Raw genomic sequence first — 22,102 nt, forward strand, 5'->3', positions numbered from 1 at the left:
GACTTCTGACCCATGAACACTGCGGGATAAGAAACTTGTGTTGTTTTAAGCTGCTGCTTTTGTGGGAATCTGTTATGCAGCCATAGAAACAAGTACAAAAAGCTAACCCAAAATTCAGTAAGCCATGGAGGAATTGTTTCTAGAAAAATCTGTGAAAAAAGTGCTTTCCCTTACCAGTCGGGGTTTCACAGCTTTGAAAACCTTTGCCAGCATAATCCAATGACTGGAGGGGGGTGGACCACCAATCTGAAGCCACTCCAAATTTAGATTTGTCTCCAGAAAAAATGTTTTGCTTCATAGTTTCCTCCTCTTACCTTGACACCAGGTGGCACTGATAAGGACATTTCCAAATGTCTTCACAAAGTTTATGTCTAGGATTTTTGATGATGGTTGATGCAAAACAATGAAAAAAATTTAAATCAATGGGAATGATGTGGATCTATTCCTCCGGTGAGTATTCACGTCCACTGGACCTTTATCTAATGTAATATTTCATCTGTTTCTTTTGCTGTTTGGTTTGGCTTTTTCTTAAAGGTGAACTGAGTCTCCCAAGGGTCATAGCTAGATACAGTTTTTAATAATTGGAACAGTAATGTTTTGACCAGAAGGAACTCTTTTCTCCTGAAATCACATTGTGGAGTAGGTTGCTAAGAAACCAGTTTTTTTTTTATTCAAAGCTCAAACAAATGCTTTGTCCTACCTTTAGTTTAGAAATTCCTGGTGGGGGGGGAGGTGCTTTCTTTTCTCTCATTCCATTACCTTGGAAAATGCCAACTAATTAAGGTTATTTATGTATTCCTGGACCGGCTGTGGCAATGAGAAGAAAGCCCAAGGCCACCCTTGCTTTCTCATGTGCTCACTCCTCTAACCCTGGTGGCCAGCTCTGGCCAGGCTGGCCACACTCAGACACTTCTAGGCTAGCAGGTCTGCTTTGCTGAGAATGGATCTTTTTCAAGGTAATTTCCATTAGCTTGTATCAGAATGTTCATTTTCACCAAGCTTCTCCCCCAGCACTCTCTTGAGGTCCTTTGCCATTCCAGGTTTGCCAAAATGAAGCAGTTCTGTTACTGTCTTTTTTGAGGCAGAGGAAGTATGAGCAGGACCTCCAGGGAAGAGATGTATCACATCTCAAGTCTTCCTGGAGAGGTGTTCCTGCTAGGGCAGGGTGTGAGCTGAGCTTTGGTCCCAGGGAGATGGCCTGCCTCCTCAGTCCAGTCCAGGAGGCCGTGGGCTCTGGACTGAGTGGCTTGGGGAGCTGGAGGAGGGCTAAGGTAGGGAAATTGCCCCTGGCCAGCTGGCACCGCTTGGCTGGTGGTGACACTGGGAAGTGGCCATTGTCTGTAGCAGCCAGTGTGTAGGGTTCTCACGGAAAGCACCAGGGCTGTGGCTTCTGGAAAGGCTTAACTTCCATAGTTGCCTTTAAGGCAGCCGCTCTTAGCCGCGGAGTATGCATCATCTCCTAGAGATGCCTTAAAAGGCACATGCTGATCCAGGAGGTCTGGGGCAGCCTGAGAGGCTGCATCCCTAGCACATTCCCAGGTTGTGTTGGAGCAAGGTGGCTCTGGCTGCACAGCTGTGCTGGGCAGGGCGATCCTCGGACCGGGAGCCTTGGCCTCATGGGGAACCTGGCAGAAACGCAAATTCTCAAGCCCACTAAAGCTACTAAAGCTACTGTGGGGATGGGGTCCAACAGCCTGTAGTTAGCAAGCCCTCTGGGTAACTTCGATAGATAACACAACTTGAAAAGCCTTGGTTTCATCAGACTATGGGCGTTTGCTAGTAGTCACGCATGCTCGTTGATCTCCGCATCCTCTCAGATGGCTGCTCGGTGCGATCTTTGCTCATTTAAGCATCTGGAAAATCTGTCATCTAGAGTTGGTCTTTATCCCGTTAGCAGCATCTTTGGTAGTTCCGCAGACCAGCTATTACGTGTAGCTTTGCTGAGCGCAAGGTCTACTGGGCTGAGGGTTGGTGGGGAGGTACAGAAGGGTTAGAAGAATCTCCCTCCATTAAAAACAAAACAAAATAAAAAACACACCACCCAAAGCAATAAGGGCTTCTTAAAACACAGGTTGCTGGGCCACACCCCTGGAGTTTCTGACTCTGCAGGTCTGGGTGTGCCCTGAGAATGCACATTTTTGATACGTTCTAAGGGATGCTGTCACTGCTGGACCAGGGACCATTTTTCAGAACTGCTGGTTTGGAGCACTGGTCATCTCCTTTCATGCTTTCTCCCTGTCTGTGCAGGTAGGCTATAGGGGATGCGGAGGGGGTGAGGTGGAGCCAGGGGACCCTCAGGCGTGAGTGCAGAAGCAAATCCACTCCAGGGCCAGTCCACAATCATCTTTATTTCATCAGGTGGTGCCAACAGGTAAGTGGTCCTATTATTATTACTAAGTGGTTCTACTAATACATGTTCCAGGACCCAGGGCCAGAGCTTGGGCTAAGGCAGATGTCCCACACCCCTTTGGAGGTGGAGCTTCCCCAGGGCTTTCCCTCTTAGGAAAGGCACTGTCTTAGACCTCACCCTGCACATACAAAATGGCTTCAGTTTAACCATTAGCAGACTGCGGTGTGGTCCTCCCTTGGAAGTAGATTCCTGGATGCCTCCATTGCTCCCCAGACCAATTAAATCAGAACATGGGCTGGAAGGGTCTGGAGCAGAATTGGCCGATTCAGACGTGCAGGTGGGCAGGGAATCGCTGTGCTACAGACTGACTGCTAGGCACAGGGCCAGGCTTGGGAGTGAGGGACTGCAGGTTCCGCATTTCTCCAGGACCTGGCCTTCAGCAAGAACTTTCTGTGGGGAACAGATATGGGATTCCGCGATGGAGGGAGCATCCCTGGCCCCCGGCCCTACAATAATGGGCAGGTGTCATCTGTTGTCATTTTGAAAATAGTGTCTTATTTGACTTTTATGTGAAAGCAGAGTAAAATATCCTATCAAAAGAGAGTCATGTCTAAGGGCTTTTTAAGCCATTATAGATTCTTAAAAGGCACTGTGGGGGCCCAATGTCATGCGCTAAGTGCTATCTGATAAGAGGTCACGCGTGTGAGATCTGTGTCATCTTATTAAAAATGGAGATTATTCCTTGAGTGTTGAGGATATGACTAGAAACCAAATTCAGGGACTTGCCCTTAAAAAGTACAATATAGTTTTTTTTTCTTTTTTTAGTTACCATGTGTAATATGAAATATATCTGTATATATTTCAGGTATATATTTGGGGTGCATATAATATGGAAATAAGTGCCCTTATATTTGAAGGAGGAGATAAAACAGCTGTAGAATTCTGGCTATTTTCTCTGTTCTTTGCCAGGTAGAATAATACGTACTTTGAAGGCTGGGGAGATGGCTTTCCACTGATGCAACTGACCTTAGTTACCACTAAGGGGTGATCCCCTTCAGGTAATAAACCCATTTAACCCCTGCTTCATTGCCTTCGCTAGGAGGACAAGACACAATGAGCTTGCTGGTGATGGGTGTTTTGCTGCCCGATGGGTTTCCTTCAAAGGAGACGGTGATATTGTTGATCTTCTTGGGCCGCACGGAGTCTACGGCACGAACAGAGAAGGCTGGGTTCTCCACGATGAAGGAGAAGGTGACCGTATGATAGAAAATGTTCTTGAAGGGGATGACTATGTTGTACCCGGCTCGGATCAGGAAGGGACCCTGGGGCTTCGGGAGCAGAGCCACTCCGAAGAGGGGGATGATATACTCCCCGCCTATAATCGATGACAGCGTCAGGATGCCCTTGGTCTCACCCAGGTGGCTGGGCTCAAAATAGACTTCCACACTGACTTCGGTGCCTCCTTGAGGCCCTGGGGCTGCGTTAATGATCTTTTCCGTGTGGAAGTCTTGACAGTCAGTCTGAAAGAGGAAGAAATGCACTTGGTTCACACAGGAGCCCAGAGGACACACGGGTGGATTGGGCCCACCTGCCCGCCTGCTCTCGGACATCAAGTAACCTATGTTTGTGCGAGGCTGGGCAGGTCATTAAAAGTTGTGCCCTTGGGTGCCTGGGTGGCTCAGTGGGTTAAAGCCTCTGCCTTCGGCTCAGGTTATGGTCTCAGGGTCCTGGGATCGAGCCCCGCATCGGGCTCTCTGCTCAGCAGGAGGCCTGCTTCCCTCTCTCTGTCTGCCTGCCTCTCTGCCTACTTGTGATCTCTCTCTCTCTGTCAAATAAATAAATAAATAAATAAAATCTAAAAAAAAAAAGTTGTGCCCTTATAAGTCCCTTGAAGAATAGGTAATACTAATTATTACCCATTTTATTACAAAGAAATCAAGGCTAAGAGATGTTAAGTGACTTTCCCAGAGACACCAAGCTGGGTTACGGCAGTGTGGCCTCCACTGGGGCTATTCCCCACCCCCATCTTGTTCTTCTTTTTCCCACACCCATGACAGGTGGAACACTCTGGATCCTCATGGATGTTCTCGTCAGTTAGTTTTGAGCAGAAGTGAAAGGGGTCACTTCCACACCAAGGTACTAGAATGTCAGTGCTCAGGTCCCCTTGGGATCTTTTCAGCCCTCTGGTACTATGACCTGTGACATCTGAGCTGGCGGTGGTCCTTCAGCCTGGATCCCCAAATTGCTGTGATGAGCAGAGCCCCTGCTGACTCTCACTGGATAGATAGCACAAATGAGGGACAAACCTTTGTTGTTTTAAGCCACTGAGATATTGGGGCTGTTTGTTACTATGGCATAACCTAGCTTCTCCTGACTGGTATGATGGACCAAGAGCCCATGCCTCCTGACTGTAGCCATGGAACCCAGGGCACAAGGTGTACCTCATAGCTCCCCTTGTTGCCAGGTATGGTCTTATGCTATTTTGTTCAAGGGGATGTGAGTGGAAGGGATATATGTAGCTCCCTGCCATCCCCGCTGGGGCTGGCTGGAATGCAGACATCAGGGTAAGCCATCTTGGTCCCTGTGGACCAAACAACTCTCAACAGAGGAAAGAGCATCAGGACCGAAGTCTGGATGCCTGATGTCATGGAGCTACCATTCCAGCCTAAACTGCTCATGTTCACACTGTTACCTCAGACAAGAATAACTTTTACTTTGTTGTTATTTTGGGTTTCTGTTTCAGTAGTTAAAACTGGATTCCAACTTACATAATAGGTAACACATATAAGCATTTACTATGAGCCAGGCTCTATGGAGACAGTTTCACATGCATCTTTTAAAAGCCTCAGAGCAATCCTGTGAGGTTAGGGTATTATTACCATTTCTAGAAGAGTTTAGAGAGCTTTAGTAAAGTATTTGAGGAGTAAGTGGTGAAGCCAGGGTTCAAATCCAAGGCTGTTGGATTTCACAGCCTATACTCATGACCACTAAGCACTACTGTCTCTTCTAGTGACCACTGTCATGCTGTGGGAAGCACAACTCCCACCCCTCACCCCACCCCAGCTTGTTAAGGTAGAGTCTGTAAGGAAGAATCCAGGCCTGATAGTGTTTGTTTCTAGCTGGGAGTTTCCAGGCTAGATGAAAACCCTGACTCCCTCTGCACCCCCTGTATCCTCCTCCTATTATTTTTAAGCTCAGACTTCTGGCCAGGGGAGGGAAGCGGGTGGGATAGCGGCTGCTCACCCTGCAGTAGTATTCGGTCTTCTGCCGGGTGTAATTGATGAACTTGGCGAAGATGCTCTGACCACTGCCAAGAATGGCCTGGAAGTGGATGGGCTTTTCAGGCAGTGCTGGCGTGGCCTTCAGACTAAGCTCATACAGGTAGTAGCCCAAATCACTGTTGTGCAGTGTTAGTCTCCCAAAGGTTTCTCCAGCTCTCAGGGGCTGGAATTCAAATGTGAATGTGCCCTGCAAGAGAAGACAGAGGCTCCTATAAGGCTGGGAGTCCAACGCATACCTTCCACACAGGGACCTCAGAGTAGTTTGGTGGGAGAAATGGTGCTTCACAGCAAATGCTCACACTGATCTCGAGCCCAGGGAATCTCTGTCCAAATAGCCCTTTTTCTCCTCTGTATCCTTTCTAGCTTTCCCTAGAAATACCCTAGGGGTATTTATATATCTGGAATCTCTTTGCGTCTAACAAGTATTAGATCGTCTCTTGAGAGCACACATGTATGGTAATGGCAGTGAGTGTTGCCAGCAGGAGGGCGGAAGGTCCGCAGCTCCTTCTTCGCTCTTAGCCAATCTCAGGACAGCTTCCTGGGTTCCACCTTCTTTTGGGCAAGATTTTCTCTTCCTCCTTCTACTATCACCCATGGCAAAACAAAACCAGGACCAAAGAGTATGGCTTATAATTACAAAATAAGGGAAACAACTCAAATGAGTTAGCAGTAAGAACTCGGCTAAATAAATCATAGTTTATCCACGTTGGTGGAAAAGTATGTAGCCATTAGAAAGGAAGAGGCAGAGCTATAAACATTGCCATGAAAGGTGGTGGTGTTGATACTGTAAGTCAAAGGAAGGACATTCCATAAATGTATATAAAGCACGTGCCTATTTTTGTGGAGAAGAATATGTCTATGCAGGTATAGAAAAGAGACAGCAAGGATGTGTACCAGATTGTTACCAGTAGTTATCTTAGGCTGAAGGAAATGGGGCTTGGGGACTTTGATTTTCTCTTCCATATACTTTTGTGTAGTTAAAATCTTGTATTTATTCTGAGGTGGTATTGTTTCTTTTTTAAAAAAGAACTAGTTCTTCTCATTGATGAATAAAAAGAGGGTATCATTAAAGTTGTTGTAGCTGTTGAACGGAAAAGAATACAGTGTACAAATTCAGATGATTTTACCACAATTTAAAAAATTAGATGAGAATGGACAAAAGCATGAAAGATGTAACTTACAAATCCAGACTCAAGTAGGTAAAGAAAACCTAGGTATTTTTGTAACCATTAAAGAGACTTAAGCAATAGTAAAAAAGATTTTCCTTAACAAAATCCAAGGATCGTAAAGATTTACTTGTAAGTTCTATTAGACAATCTAAGTATTCCACAAATTCACCCAAAGACGAGAAAAAGAGGGAACCCAGTTCAGATAGCATGATTTTGAGACCAAAACCCGACAAGGCTAATAGAAAAGTGGATGCCATTCTCTGCTCCCCCAAACATACATACAAAGTGCCCAATAAAAATGTTATCCAACTGAATCCAGCAATATATAAAGAAGATAATGTTCTGTAACAAAGATGGGTTTATTCCATGAATGAAAAATTGGTTTAACATTAGAAAAACCAGTCAGTTGCCACACTGACATTAAAAGGAGAACAAAGAGAAGAGTCAAACATCTCGATACAGTAAAGGCATTTGATAAAACTCTACATCCATTTATGGAGTTAAAAAAAAGTTCTTAGAAAATTAGGAAGAGGGGGGGAACATCCTTTTGGATTTAAGAAATCCAAAATAAATACAATAAATGGTGAAACTTTGAAAGCTTGCCCTTCAAGATTGAGAACAAGGCAAAGATGCTGTTTATTGCCTTTCTAGTCAACATTGTTCTGCATGTTCTGGGTAGCCCTCTAAGGCATGAAAAGGAAATTAAAGGAAGAAGTTTATAATGGAAGAAACAAAATTGTATTTACATACAGATGACAGGATTGTACATGTAGAAAACTTAAATCTGAGGGTTTTGAAGGGGCGGGGGGTGGGAGGTTGGGGGAACCAGGTGGTGGGTATTGGAGAGGGCACGGATTGCATGGAGCCCTGGGTGTGGTGCAAAAACAATGAATACTGTTATGCTGAAAATAAATTTAAAAAATTAAAAAAAAGAAAACTTAAAAATCTATAATTGAAATTATTATTATTGATAAGTGAATTATTTAAAGCGGTTGGTTACAAAGCCAGTATACAAAAAGTTAAAAATAGACCTACCCTGTGTTCTACCAATTGCACTACTGGGTATTTACCCAAAGAATACAAAAACACTAATTCAAAGGGATATGTTCACCCTGATGTTTATTGCAGAATGATTTACAATAGCCAAATATCGAAGCAGCCGAAGTGTCCACTGATTGATAAATAGATAAAGAAGAGGTGGTATATATACCACCAATGGAATATTACTCAGCTATGAAAAAGAATGGACTCTTGCCATTTCCAATGACATGGATGGATCTAGAGAGTATAATGCTAAGCAAGATAACTCAGTCAAAGAAAGACAAATGCCATATGATTTCATGCATAGGTGGAATTTAAGAAACAAAACAAATGAGGAAAGGAAAAAAAGAGAGAGACACATCAAGAAAGAGAATCTGAAGGTTACAAGAGGGGAGGTGGATAGTGTGATGGGAGAAAGAGGTGGTGGGGATGAAGGAGAGCACTTGTGGTGATGAGCACCAGGGGACGTATGGACATATCCCTATATCGGACACCTGAAACTAATATAACGCTGTGTGTTAACTAATTGAAATTAAAATAAAAACTTTAAAAGCCAAAAAATAAAGGCAAAGTCAATACATAAAAATCATGAATATTGTTATATACTTGCAACAATAGAAAATGAAATTTTGAAAAGGTTTTACAACAATATCAAGATAAATAAAACCTAGAAATAAATCTAACAAAAGATGAATAAGGCTTCTACATAGAAAACTAAAAAAAATATTATTGAGAGAAATTAAATAAGAGGAATTAAATAAATGGAGATGTGCTCATGGATTGGAAATCTCAGGAGCATAAAGACTGGAATACTCTGTGACAGATATCCTCCAGAATGGCCCCCAGTGATCCTACCTCCTGCCACTCACACTCTTGAGTCATCCTCTCCCATGTTGGACCAGGGCTGGTCCATGTGACCCCCAGTACACGGCAGAGAGATGGCATATCACTTCTGAGATTAAGAGGAGAAGAGTGATTTCTGTCTTGGGGATTCTCTTCTCCTTTGCTCTTTCAGCTTCTCTTAGGTCCCTTGCTCTGGGGGAAGCAAGCTGTCATGTTGAAAGCAGCTCTAGGGAGAAGTGTACATGGTGAGGAACTGAAGTCTTGAGCCAACAGCCAGCAAGGAACGGAGGCCTTTCCAACAACCACATGAGTGAGTCTGGAAGCAGGTTACCCAGCCCCAGTCAAGCCTTTTAGGTGACAACTGACTCCAACCTCATGAAGGATCCTCAACCCAAACCACCCAGCTAAGCTGCTGCTCTTGGATTCCCGAGCCTCAGAAATGGGGTAGTAATAAACTCTTGTGGTTTTAAGTTGCTAATTTTTAGGGCAACTTATTATGGACCAACAGGTAGCTAATACATTCTAAAAATAATCCAATCAAAATCCTAACAGGTTATTTAAAGTTTTTGGAGGAACTCGACAAGCTAATTTTTTTAAAAAATATTTTATTTATTTATCTGACAGAGATCACAAGTAGGCAGAGAGACAGGCAGAGAGGGGGCGGGGAAGCAGGCTCCCAGCTGAGCATAGAGCAGATGCGGGGACCCTGGGATTATGACCTGAGCGGAATGCAGAGGCTTAACACACTGAGCCACCAAGGCGCCCCAAGCTGATTTATATGGAAATGCAAAGGGCCAAGAATGGCCAAGATATGCTTGAAGAACAGGAATATAAGAGATGATCAAGTCTTAATATAACACTATCAGAAGGATAGTATGATTTTAATTTAGTAATGTAGCTTCAAATTATATAGAACAAAAACATGACAGAACTACAAGGACAACAACAACAAAAAAGGACTACAAGGACAAATGGACAAATCCCCATCACAGTGGTGACTTTAACATACTCTCTTAAATCTGACCAAACAAGTAGACTAAAATATCAGAGAATTAATAGCAAAATGGCAAACACATACTTTAAAAAAAATATATGGAGGTTTTTTTTAAAAAAGATCATCTATTGAGCCGTAAGGCAAGTCTAAACAAATTCTAGAGGACTGAAACAATGTGGAAGATATTCCCTGACCACAAAATAATTTGAAAAACAACATGTAGAAAAATCCCCACGTTTGGAAATGAAGACACACTTCTGATAACCCATGAGTCAAAAAAGAAGTATTCATAATAACGAAAGTTAGAACATTTTTGAACCTAATGATAAAAAATGCTGCATATAAAAATTTGTACACTGCAGCTATAGCAGCACTTAGGAGGGGGGCTTCTGGTCTAAATGTGTGTATGGGAAAATAAAGAGGACTAGAAGTAAATGCACTAAGCATTCAGCTTGGAAATTAGATAAAGCACCAGTAACACAGGAAGCAGAAGGAAGGAAATGATTAAAAGCCGAAATCAAGCAACTTAGAAAACAAACGTACAATAAAGAGTACAAATAAAACCAAAAGATGCCTTTTTGAATATAAGATATAAGACTGAGGAACCTCTAACAAAACAGATCAAGAAGTAGAAGGCACAATAACCAATATTAGAAATGAGAAAAGAATATCATATAGAAGAGGTGGTAAGAGGATATTAACGATGTTGTGTCAATATTTTGAATATACGGATCAAATAGCATGTTCTTGTTACTGATTCAGGAAGGACCAGAAAATTTAAACAGTTGAATAACTCATTTGAAGAACCAAGTCAGGAGCAGACAGTCTTCCCCAAAAGAAGTCACCAGGGCTCAGTAGCTTCATCTGTGAGTTTATCTTTCATAAATTCTTTCACGGGATCGAGACAGCAGGGAAATCCCCGATTCTTTTTCCATCGCTAGCAGAATGGATGCTCAAATTGGGCAAGAAGACAAGAAAGGAAAACTGGTCCATTCTCACTCATGAGCAAGGAGGCAGATCTCCCACACAGGCTGTTACCCAACTGAGGTCAATCTGCTTGTAAAAAAGTAAATTAAGACTACAAGGCACTGTTAGTTTATCCCAAGTTTTATCAGATTGGTAAGCCTTTAAAAATGTGTCAGTGCCAAAAGTTGGTCAAATCTCATTACTGACTGGAGGTTATCTCCTGATTGGCCGTTACAAGCCTACATCCCTACAACCCTGTGATTCTCCTGCTAGGTGCACAACTGTGGACAGACACACGCCGTGTGTGGTGAGGTCTGTGGCAGCATTTTTAATGATAGCCAAATGCTAAAACCAACACACGTGTCTGGCCGCAGTAGAATGGATATCTAAATTGTGGTATGGTCATGTGATGGAATATTATACAGCGATGGGCATGAATGAACCTCAGCTGTGTGTGTCAACGTGACGGCCGTCACTACATAAGACGTTAACCGCAAAAAACATAAAATGTTAAAGAGTGTTTATAGTACGATTTTTTTTAAAGATTTTATTTATTTATTTGACAGACAGAGATCACAAGTAGGCAGAGAGGCAGGCAGAGAGAGAGGAGGAAGCAGGCTCCCTGCTGAGCAGAGAGCCCGATGCGGGGCTCGATCCCAGGACCCTGGGTTCATGACCTGAGCCGAAGACAGAGGCTTTAACCCACTGAGCCACCCAGGCACCCCGTACGATTTCTTCGTATGGCTTAAAAGCAAGAAATTTATAAAATGAGGACAGTGATAACTTTTAGGAGCGAGAGACAGTACTGTGAGTGGAGACAGAGGTTTCTGGGTGGTGGCAATTTTTTACATCGTGGACTGGGTATTGGTTATACAGATATTTCTTCTGTAGTTAAGTAAACATGTTTTAATATATATATGTATATGTTACACATATATATTAAGTATATATTTATTAATATATATATTAAGTATATATGTGTGTGTTATACATTCCTGCATAGATTTTTTATAATTTATGATGAAAAATATAAAGACAAAATGAAAGGGCATGGCGACTCTCTGAAGAACAAAACAGATTTTGGGTTCTGAAGGGGAAGGAAGAACTGGAGTGGACACAGGGACTAAGCTCAAGTTGGAGAAATAGAAGGGATTTTGAAGGAATCTGGACAGTGAGAGTTTGGAGCCATAGACTGAAAAGAGTCAAAAGAAAGTTCCTCGCCACATGCGCTCAGAATTCCAGGCCGTGTGTTCCCAGCCGGGCGCAGGCTTCCTGTGCCTCCCTCCTGCAGGGGTCTGTGCATGAGCAACTGTGTGTATGAACGGTACACATGCTGGTAACTCCATAACGTGATGTCCCTTGCTTTCCCTTTCACCACACATATTCTACATTACCTTTGTAATTAGCAAAAACCAAAAATAGTTGTAATTTGAACAAAACAAACAAGCATATGACAGAGGCGAGTCTTTATAGTAAGTCCCTTTTACATATGTGAACCAAAGTGCTCATATGCCCGTGTTTATGTGAGGACTCGGGCAGAAGGGGGAAAAGGAGATCAGGAGTGGGACTGAGGGACTGTCCCCTGCCTTCCCAACCACTGTCAGGGTGGGCCCAACCTCAAGGATGCAACCCCCCACAGGCAGGGCGCCCGTCACAGGTATCAGGGAGCCCCTGGAAGCTGGCCGGCACCGTACCTCGGAGTTGGCAGGCACCACAAACTGGGAGGGCAGGCTGATGTCAGGCACCCTGCATTCCGTGGAGAAGGTCACCAAATAGGGCAGGGGGTTCTCCACCTTGATGGAGGCTGACGTGCTCTGCCGGACGGGGCTCGTCATCTCGATGGTTTTGATGACGCCTGAAGGGATGACCCTGAAACTCACCAGGTAGTGTAAGAACTCACTGGTCACTTCGTTTCGGAAGATCACCTGGGTTCACAGGGAGAGGGGGAGGAATCAGGGCAGGGGGGTGGTCAGTGGAGGGGCTCCTGCTGTCTCAAGGAGCTCTTTCTCTTTGCTAGCATGGCCTGGGGACATGAAGCTGGTCCCGGGCTGACATCCACACTCCTACACGGTCTGCACCCCCACCAGCCAGCCTTTCTCCTGCAGGGTCCTGCTCTGGCTCCTCCCAGGTGAGAGCTGATGGAACAGCCCGGGTTTGCTCAGAGGAGGCCAGAGCAGCACTGTCTAGTGCTGAAGGTGAAGGTGTCCCGGGGGGACAGCTAGCTGGCCCCGGAAAACAAGCAAGACCTCAAGAGGTTCGTGCTGTAGTGGGCTTCACTCCTCTGCCAGTTGCTGCTGGGACCCACAGAACTACCAATAATGGTAATGACAGCATCTAACATTTAGTGAACGATTCCTGCGTGCTAGGCCCTAGAAGTACTTGTTTAATGTATACAACTTGTAGGCAGCATTATTATTCCCCTTGCTGTGTCCCTTCTTTCTTTTGTTTCTGTTTTGTTTTGTTATAGTTGCTTTTTTCCCCAGGAAACTGCAGTTCAGCAAGGTTAAGTACCCTGCCAAGGTCCCATGCAGAGAGAAGTGTCAGAGCCAGGATCTGAACAAGGTTGACGTGACTCCAGAGCCCACCTTTGTGACTGCAGAACATTGTCTCCTCACCCCTGTGGCAGACACGACAAGCTGCTGGTGCCAGTAGACCCAGATTTCTATTGGTATCATTTTCCCTCAGATTGAAGAGTCCTTATTAGTGTGTTGTCCAGTGATGCAAGTCTGCTGGCAATAAATTCTCTCATGTCCTTTTATCTGAAAAGATCTCCATCTTAAAGGATATATTCAGTGAATGGAGAATTTTTGGTTGATAGCATTCAGCATTTTGCAGATGGTTTCCATTATATCTGAAGAGAAGTCAGTGGTCATTTTTATTATTGTCTCCCATATGTAAGACTTTTTAAAAAAGATTGTTTATTTATTAATTTGACAGGGATCACAAGTAGGTGGACAGGCAGGCAGAGAGAGAGAGAGAGGAGGAAGCAGGCTCCGTGGCGAGCAGAGAGCCCGATGCAGGGCTCAATCCCAGGACCCTGGGATCATGACCTGAGCCAAAGGCAGAGGCTTTAACCCACTGAGCCACCCAGGCTCCCCTGTAACAGATTTTTAAATATCTGGTTGTTTTATGTTTTTCTCTTTATCTTTGGTTCTCAGCAGTTTTACTATGATGTGCACAGACATGGTTTTCTCATATATCATGGTTTTCTTTATATTTTTCCTGCTTGTGGTTTGCCAAGTTTCTTGGATCTGTAAATATATCTATTTTTAAAATCATAGCAGGGAAGTTTCACAAATTTTTTTTCAAATAGTTTTCTTTCTTTTTTTGTGTGTGGTATGGTAGTCACGATACAATACATCATTAGTATTTGATGTAGCGCATTCCATGATTCATTGTTTGTGTATAACACCCAGTGCTCCATGCAATCCGTGCCCTCCTTAATACCCATCATTGGGCTCACCCATCCCCTCCCCCACCCCAAAACCCTCAGTTTGTTTCTTAGAGTCCACAATCTCTCATGGTCCTGCCCTATTCTCACTCTCTTCTCATTACTCATGTATTAGAAAATTGTATATTTTCTCACAGGTTCCCAAGGCACTGGTTCCTTTTATTCAATCTTCTATCTTTTTAAAACATTTTTAAATTTTTTTATAAACATATAATGTATTTTTAGCCCCAGGGGTTCAGGTCTGTGAATCGTCAGGTTTACACACTTCACAGCACTCACCACAGCACACACGCCCCCCAATGTCCATAACCCCACCACCATCTCCCGACCCCCTCCACCAAGCAACGCTCAGTTTGTTCTGCGAGATTTAGAGTCTCTTATGGTTTGTCTCCCTCCCGATCATTTATTCTTTTCATTTATTCTTTTCCTAACCCCCAACCCCCCCCACGTTGCATCACCACTTCCTCATATCAGGGAGATCATATGATAGTTGTCTCTCTCCAATTGACTTATTTCGCTAAGCATAATACCCTCTAGTTCCATCCATATCATCGCAAATGGCAAATCTTTTATCTTTTTATTCAATCTGCTATTAAGCACATCCAGTGAAACTTTCATTTTGGTTTATTGTAGTTTTCAATTCTAGAATATCCATTTGGTTCTTTTTTTATAGTTTCCATTTCTCTGCTGAGATTCCTTACCTGCTCATATTTAACTATTTAAAATATTTTCTTTTAGTTCTAAACTTGTTTATAATAGCTCTGAGGTCTTTGTTTGCTAAATCCAGTATCTCACCCATCTTGGAGTTCATTTTAATTGACTGCATTTTTCTTGACTATGAGTCACATTTCCCTGCTTCATCACAAGTCTAGTAATTTCTGCTGGTGCACTGGATGTTGCTGGTCATCATTTTAGAGATTCTGGATTCTGTTATCTTCCTTGTAAGAGTGTTGATTTTATTCTAGGAGGCAGTTCAGTCATTGACTTATTGACCTATCACCTTAAAGTTGTGTAGCTTTTGTTAGAGCAGATGTATGGGAAGCTCAAGGTGTTTCTCAAGACCTTCCAACTTGGTGGGATTCAGTCTCCAAATTTTGTCCTCCCTGATCTTGTAGGTGCTTAGTTTTAGGCTTTTTAAAGATCTAAAAGGACTTATCCTAAGGGCATGGTCCTTTCTTTTGGCCTTTCTGGTATTTCAACTGGATTCTTAGGATGTTGGTGAGATGTTCATGCAACCTCTTCACTCTGGCGGAGCTAAACCTCCAAAGTTCCCCAGCACTGATTAATGCATCTTTGTTCCTTTATCAACTCTTTTGGAAGCTGTTCTCTGATGAATCCCATGTAGTCTCATCTTGTGCATGTGCAGGACAACTCTCAGCCAAATACTTTGAGGGGGGCTTCCAGACAGACTTCGGTCTCCCTCCGCTCCCCACCCTCAGACTCTGCCCCTCCATGCATTACTCCCTCCACTCCTCTCCCACCCTGTAGAGAACAGCTATTTCAACCATACCAAACTCTGATTTCTGCATTTTTCAGTTCAATGAGGGCAGCTGTGCTTTGCTTAGACTCCAGCTCCATGCACTGCAGTCAGGAAATTGTCCCTTGGTAGTGAGCCAGGACAATTATGGAGATTCATCTCATTAGCTTTTCTTCTCTTTGATGGATTGCAGTATTGTGCTGCCTGTTGTCAATGCCTGAGAAGACTTGCCTCAGATATTTTGTCCAGTTTTATGATCATTTATGGTGGGAAGAGTAGTTACTCCATTATAGTCAGAAGAAGTGCTTTTGATTTTTAAAGAACTTTTGTTAATTTTAATACATATTATTGTAAAGAGACTCTGTATCTGGGTTCACCATCATTTTTACTTAATGCTTTAAAACATATATTTACTTATATTTTTCTGTTCACATATATAGTTTATGACTATCTTTACTCTTTCCCTACCCTTCTGATGAATGAAAGAACATCTTTCATTTCCCTATTTGTTTCCCACTGAATGAGAAAATATTTTTCATTGTCTTATTCTTCCCCTGGCTATTTCCTATATTGAGGCCATATGAAATATTCATTTCAGATTGCTTTTCAACAATTATTTGAAATTACCTATCAATTGAATTTTGATTCTTTGTTCATTGTAACCTTATGTTTTCCTCTTGAATTCACTTATTTTTAAAAATTTTGCTAATTCAAAACCTTTTAATTTTACAGTACCTATTTCAAACAAGTAATATATTTATATATATGAGTGGGTTACTTAGAGTTGTTGCATCTTTAAAAAATGTCTTTATTTTGTCCTCATAATAGTTTTGTTTGGAAAAAGTTCTAGATTGAACATCACTCTAAGTTATATGAATAGCTTACTCCATTGCCCCCCCCCCCCTTTTCTTTTTTGGAAGAAAGAGAGTGAGCATGCACATACGCACATGAGATGGGGGTGGGGTGGGGCAGAGGGAGAGAAAGAGAGAAAATCTTAAGCAGGCTCACAGGCTCCATGTACAGTGTGGAGCCCAACACAGGACTCAAGCTCATGACCCTTAGATCATAACTTGAGCCAAAATCAAGAGTCACACTTACTGAGCCATCCAGGTGCCCCTCCCCGTTTCTTGTATTCAGAGTTACCATGAGAAATCTGATGTTACTGCCAATAGTGCAAGAGGGTTCCCTGTTCTCCACATCCTTGCCAATACCCATTGTTTCCTGTGTTGTTAATTTTAGCCATTCTGACAGTTGTGAGGTAGTATCTCATTATGGTTTTATTTGTATTTCCCTGATGATGAGTGACGTTGAGCATCTTCTCATGTGTCTGTAAGCCATCTGGATGTCTTCTTTGGAAAAGAAGTCTTTTCTTTTTGTCTTCTGCCTATTTTTTAACTGGATTATTTGATTTTTGGGTGTTGAATTTCTTATTAGGTGGATATTAGAACTCTTTGATTTATATTTTATGTCTCACATTTCCTTTCATTCTTTTTTTTGAAACAGCTTTACTGAGATGTGATTTGCATACCATATAATCCACTGATTTAAAGTACACAATTTAGTGGTTTTTAGTATAGTCAAAAAGTGATGCAAGTATCACCACAATCAGTTTTGGACCATTTTCATCACCCTGAAAAGAAACTCAGGGTCCATAACCAATCACTCGCCATTTCCTCCTAACTCATCCACTCTTGCCATAGATACAACTAATTTGCTTTCTCTTTCTATAGATCTGCTATTCTGGACATTTCATATAAATGAAATCATACAATATGTGGCCATTTGTGACTGGCTCTGTTCAGCTAGCATAATGTTTTCAACGTTCACTCGTGTGTTGCATGTATTGGCACATTTCCATTTCTTTTTATTGCCAAATAATATTCCATTCTATTTATTATTATTTGGATTGATGGACATTTGGTTTGTTTCTTGGCGGGTTTTTTTTGGTTCTTATGAATAATGCTGCCATGATCATTTACATATAGGTTCTTGTGTGGACATATGTTTTCATTTATCGTGGGTATACACTTAAGAGTGAAATGGCTGAGTCACATGGTAACTCTTTGTTTAACCATTTAAGAAATGCCAGACCGTCTTCTGCAGCAGCTGCACCATTTACACTCCTGCCAGCAATGCCTGAGGGATCCAACCTTGCCAGGCCTTCTCAGCACTTCTTACTTCCTTCCATTCTTGTCATGTCTTTGTGCTAAAGTCTGTGCTATTACTCGGCTCTATCTTCTAACTTACTAGTTCTCTCTTCCTCAGAGTTCATTGCACTATTCAGCCTTTCCCTTTGGTTTTCTATTAAAACACACTGTTTTTAAAATTTTCCAGGTCTCTAATTGATTATTGCCCACAATAACCTGTTCTTCTATTAGGGGTGGGATTATCTTCCTTTATCTCTTTGAGGATATTAATAATATTCACTAAAAATCTTCTGTTTGCTTTAATACATCTTTTATCTTAGGGGTTCCTCTTTTTTGAGCTGGTATTTCTATTTATAGTGTTTTTTTTTTTTCTTCAGATGTTTCATGAGACCTTGGTTTTAAGGTACTCTGTTAGCCTGTGAATGTGATCTGAGAGGAGCAGCCCACCTCAGTGTTTGTAGGAGAGGATGACATCCTACTGCATGGGTTTTCCCAGTATCTCTTCTGGAGGGAGGAGATGCATTCTTAGGTTTTTTTCTTTTTTCACTTTAAAATCTTTTCCTCGCTTTTTCCATTCTTAGTCATGGCTTCTAGTACTATCTATAAATGTATTAGAAGCCATAGTATAAATGAGTAATTTCTACATATTATCTATAAATAAGTAATTTCCATATTTATCTTCAGCCCTAACCTCTCCTGTGAGCTACTGATCCATATTTGCTCCTTTTCTTCAAAGCACATATCTCATTTTGTGATTATACATTCACAGTACCATTAATGCCCTTCTCCTTTCACTGGACTGTGCATTCCCTGCAGACAGAGACTCTGCCTATTTTTGATCATTGCTGTGTTGCCAACACTCAGTATAGTATGTGGCAGACATGCTCGTAGGTTCTTGTGGCACTAATGAATGAATTAGGAGAAATGACTGATGCATGAAAGACCCCGTGGTAGCTCTGAGTTGAATGAATCCTGGCTCTGACATTACTGGCTGTGTGTATTGAGTGTTCAGCACGGTGCTAGTCACTATCAGCACTCAGAAAAAGGGATCTTTTCTTATTATTGTGGTCCAGTGTTTGCTGGCCCAGATTTATTTACTGCTCAAGGATTTTCATGACTCTCCTGCCTTGCATGTTTGGTGTGGGTCCACATGATGGATGGAGGGCCCTGCAGTCTGGCTCCATCATAAAGAGGCTGGGAGTCCTGAAAGCCTTTGCCAGGTCACTAAATGGTTAGCCCAACAGGATAAGGACAGGCTGGCAGTGGGAGGACATCTTCACTCCCTAACACCAGGGTCATCATCCTCAGGGGCAAACCCCCAGGGGGCTCCAGGGAAATGCTTTTAATGTGTAGATACCTTTGCACTGTATAGTCCCTCCTTGTGGGAAAAGAAGTTCAGCTTGTAGTCTTTCTTGGAGCCAGACAGAACATCAATGTAATCAAGGCCTTTTAAGGTGACACTTAGATCTGGCTTCTCTGGTTTTATCATTTCCACGATGACCCGGAATCTGGAGGGGGGACACAGGAGCACATGGAGAGAGGATAGAGAAAATGAGACCGTCTGCCCAAAGGAATGAAGGAAAGGTGTTATTTCTACTCTTGACTTTGTGATAAGCACATGGGTCCAGGGTTCTGGTCTTCACTTTGTCTCTAACAACACCCATAACTACAATTTATCGACACCTGTTACGTGCCGGGTGCTGAATCAGTGCTCCACATGTGTTCCTAGTGACACAGGGAGGTACGTATGATGTCATCACCTCCATCTGACTAATGGGGAGATAGAAGCCAAGAGGAAACATGCTCAGATAACATGACTAGTTATTGGTAGAACCAGGATTCACACTTAGGTCTGGGCCTTCATCCACTATGCTACCTGGCAGCCTTCAGTAAGGAAGTCTCTTCTCCAAGCCTTTGGCTCCTTCTCTGTCAAAGAAGGGGACCAGGCTGCTGGTCCTCAAGCTTCTCTAGCCCTTGAACTCTACTCTACTCCCACTGCAACTAAAGATCCAAGGGACATCCTTCTCTGGCCAGTGGCTTAGGTGATATGGTAGAGCACTCAACAATAACCACCACAATTCTTATTTTGATAATAATAACAGCTAACATTTACCAAGCACTTAATTCATGCCAGGACCTGGTCTAGGAGACTTAGGTAATTGGCTATGCGCAGATAGCCCTGGGTGTCTGGAAGCTTAGAGGTCAGGAAGGGCCTCGCCACATCAGGAAATGCGTCTCTGAATCTTTCAGCCTCTCTGTGTCTTCTGGAGGCGCTGGCCAGGGGAAAGGCCGGGCTAACAGTGGATGTCCTCCCTCCATCTCCTCCACTCTGACCCCTCGCCCCACTCCCTCACCTCTGGGGCTTGTTAAGCCAGTTGTTGATTGGCAGGAGTTCAACGTAGGGCGTCTTACATGGTACTTCACGGAAGATGTTGGCCACGGCTTTGGGGAGCTCGGCAACCCCATGCAGCACATATAGCCAGCCAGTCCCATCGGGGAGGGGGAAGAAGAGGGTGCCCTGAGGAGGAGAAGCGTGGTCAGAATGGCACAGAAGGTCCCTCGTTAGCTACCGCTCAGGCATAGTAGTGACTTGGGGTTAACAGAGGCCCTCACGTAAGCATAACTCTTAGAAATCAGCGTGGTAGTATGTTTCAAGAGTCATAAACATGTTCATATGTATTTGAACCAGGAACTCCACCCCAAGGAACTTCAGAGTCGCAGGCTCTACCAGTTGAGCTAGCCGGCAGCCTTATCCCAGGGAACGTAAAAATCCTTGCAGAGGAAAAAGCTGCGTGTGTGCGCGTGCACGCACACACACACACACACATTAAAACCATTTATAATATTGATAAAAATTTGGTAATAACTTTGATATTCAACAACTGGGGAATGTCAAATAAATTATGGAACTCTCATTCAAAGAAATATTAGACAATCATTAAACATGAGGATCACAAAAACTAGTGAAACAGAAAAATGTTCATGATATAATGTAAAGTGAAAATAAACAGAAGGCGAAATTGGGTATGCTGATGGCAGCTATGGCAGTATCTGAGTGAGGGTTGGTAGTGAAGATAGAAGAGAATAGTTCTCCTTTTTTAAGGGTGGGTGGTTGCAGCTTCTTTCCTTTTTTATTTTGATGACAGCCGTGGTGATAAAAATTTGTGCAGTTAAGGTAAATCTTAATTGCTTGATGCTTAGTCCAGGACTCTGCCCAGAACTGTGTCCCTCATTCTAAGAGAATCTCCTATACCTGATAACATGTGGGCACTGAGGGAGGCTTTGGACTCAATAATCTGCATGATTCCCTATTATTCCAACATTGTTAGAGGTGTCCCCTTCTATTTGAACATTCCTGAGCCCCCAAACTCTATCTCCTTAGCTCTTTTTTTAAAAGATTTTATTTATTTATTTGACACAGAGAGAGAGAGAGAGAGAGAGAGAGAGATCACAAGTAGGCAGAGAGAGAGGGGGAAGCAGGCTCCCCGCGGAGCAGAGAGCCCGATGTGGGCCTCGATCCCAGGACCCTGAGATCATGACCTGAGCCGAAGGCAGAGGCTCAACCCACTGAGCCACCCAGGCACCCCTTACCTCTTTTGCACCACTCTTCCCCCTCCAAACACACAGGGAAACCCACGGGGGTGGGGGAAGCCTCCGTCTACCTGATGTTTGCGGTTCTCCAAGTTCATGGTGCGGGGTCTGTAGGTGATCTCATAGGGCTTGTTTTGCTGATGGGGCTCCAGGGTGATGAACTCAGGCCCCTCCCAGTGCTCACCCTCAAAGATGGGGTGCAGGTTCCAGGTCTGGTTGGTACGGTTTGAAAGCATGATGGTCTGCGTGTGCTTGGAGCGCACCTGGCAGGTGAAGTTCACCACCTGGAAGAAAGCAGGCACCTCAGCCAGGCAGTGCAACTTACAAACGAAGAGTTCGAAGAAACGCTTAGGCTGGAGATACATATTTGGGAGTTGAGGGTACGGCAGTGTTTTGCTTTGTTCTGTTTTGTTTTTTTAAGACCAAGAAACTGGATGAGATTGTCAAGAAGTTAATTGGTGTTAGAAACAAGAAGAAATTTAAGAACTAATTCCTGGCTGGCACACGCCCATGGTAAGAAAAATCAGAAGAGGAGATGAGAGGGAGCATCTAATAAGGTAGGAAGAAACCCAGGAAAGGGTGGTATCCTAGGAGCCAAGTGAGGGAAGTGTTGGAAGGATCCTTCTTCAGGGGACTTGTTCAAGGTTTCAAATGCTATTAACAGGTCAACAGTTGAGAACTGACCACCGAATGTAGCCACGGGGACACTGTGGCAGTGGCGGTAAGGAGAGTCAATAGATTAGGAGACCGCCCCTGTATGGTCAAATGGTTTCTGAAAAAAGTACAAAGGTA

At 43.2% G+C, this 22,102-nt stretch overlaps 1 protein-coding gene across 2 annotated transcripts in view; it reads right to left on the reverse strand.

Annotated features, from left to right (window-relative positions):
• Window positions 1–3,311: 3,311 nt before the first annotated feature.
• HYDIN (HYDIN axonemal central pair apparatus protein) overlaps window positions 3,312–22,102 on the reverse strand; it is a 403,917-nt gene continuing 385,126 nt past the window's right edge. For both annotated transcript variants that reach the window (XM_047711407.1, XM_047711408.1), the window contains 6 exons: window positions 21,382–21,594; window positions 20,074–20,237; window positions 19,077–19,227; window positions 12,339–12,569; window positions 5,594–5,818; window positions 3,312–3,870 (listed from right to left, as the gene is read on the reverse strand). In XM_047711407.1, coding sequence (XP_047567363.1) covers window positions 3,388–3,870; window positions 5,594–5,818; window positions 12,339–12,569; window positions 19,077–19,227; window positions 20,074–20,237; window positions 21,382–21,594 — 1,467 coding nt within the window. In that variant the 3' untranslated portion in view covers window positions 3,312–3,387. The remainder of the gene's footprint in view (window positions 3,871–5,593; window positions 5,819–12,338; window positions 12,570–19,076; window positions 19,228–20,073; window positions 20,238–21,381; window positions 21,595–22,102) is intronic.

The sequence above is a fragment of the Lutra lutra genome, chromosome 17 (genome assembly GCF_902655055.1).
Source record: "Lutra lutra chromosome 17, mLutLut1.2, whole genome shotgun sequence".
NCBI lineage: Eukaryota > Metazoa > Chordata > Mammalia > Carnivora > Mustelidae > Lutra > Lutra lutra.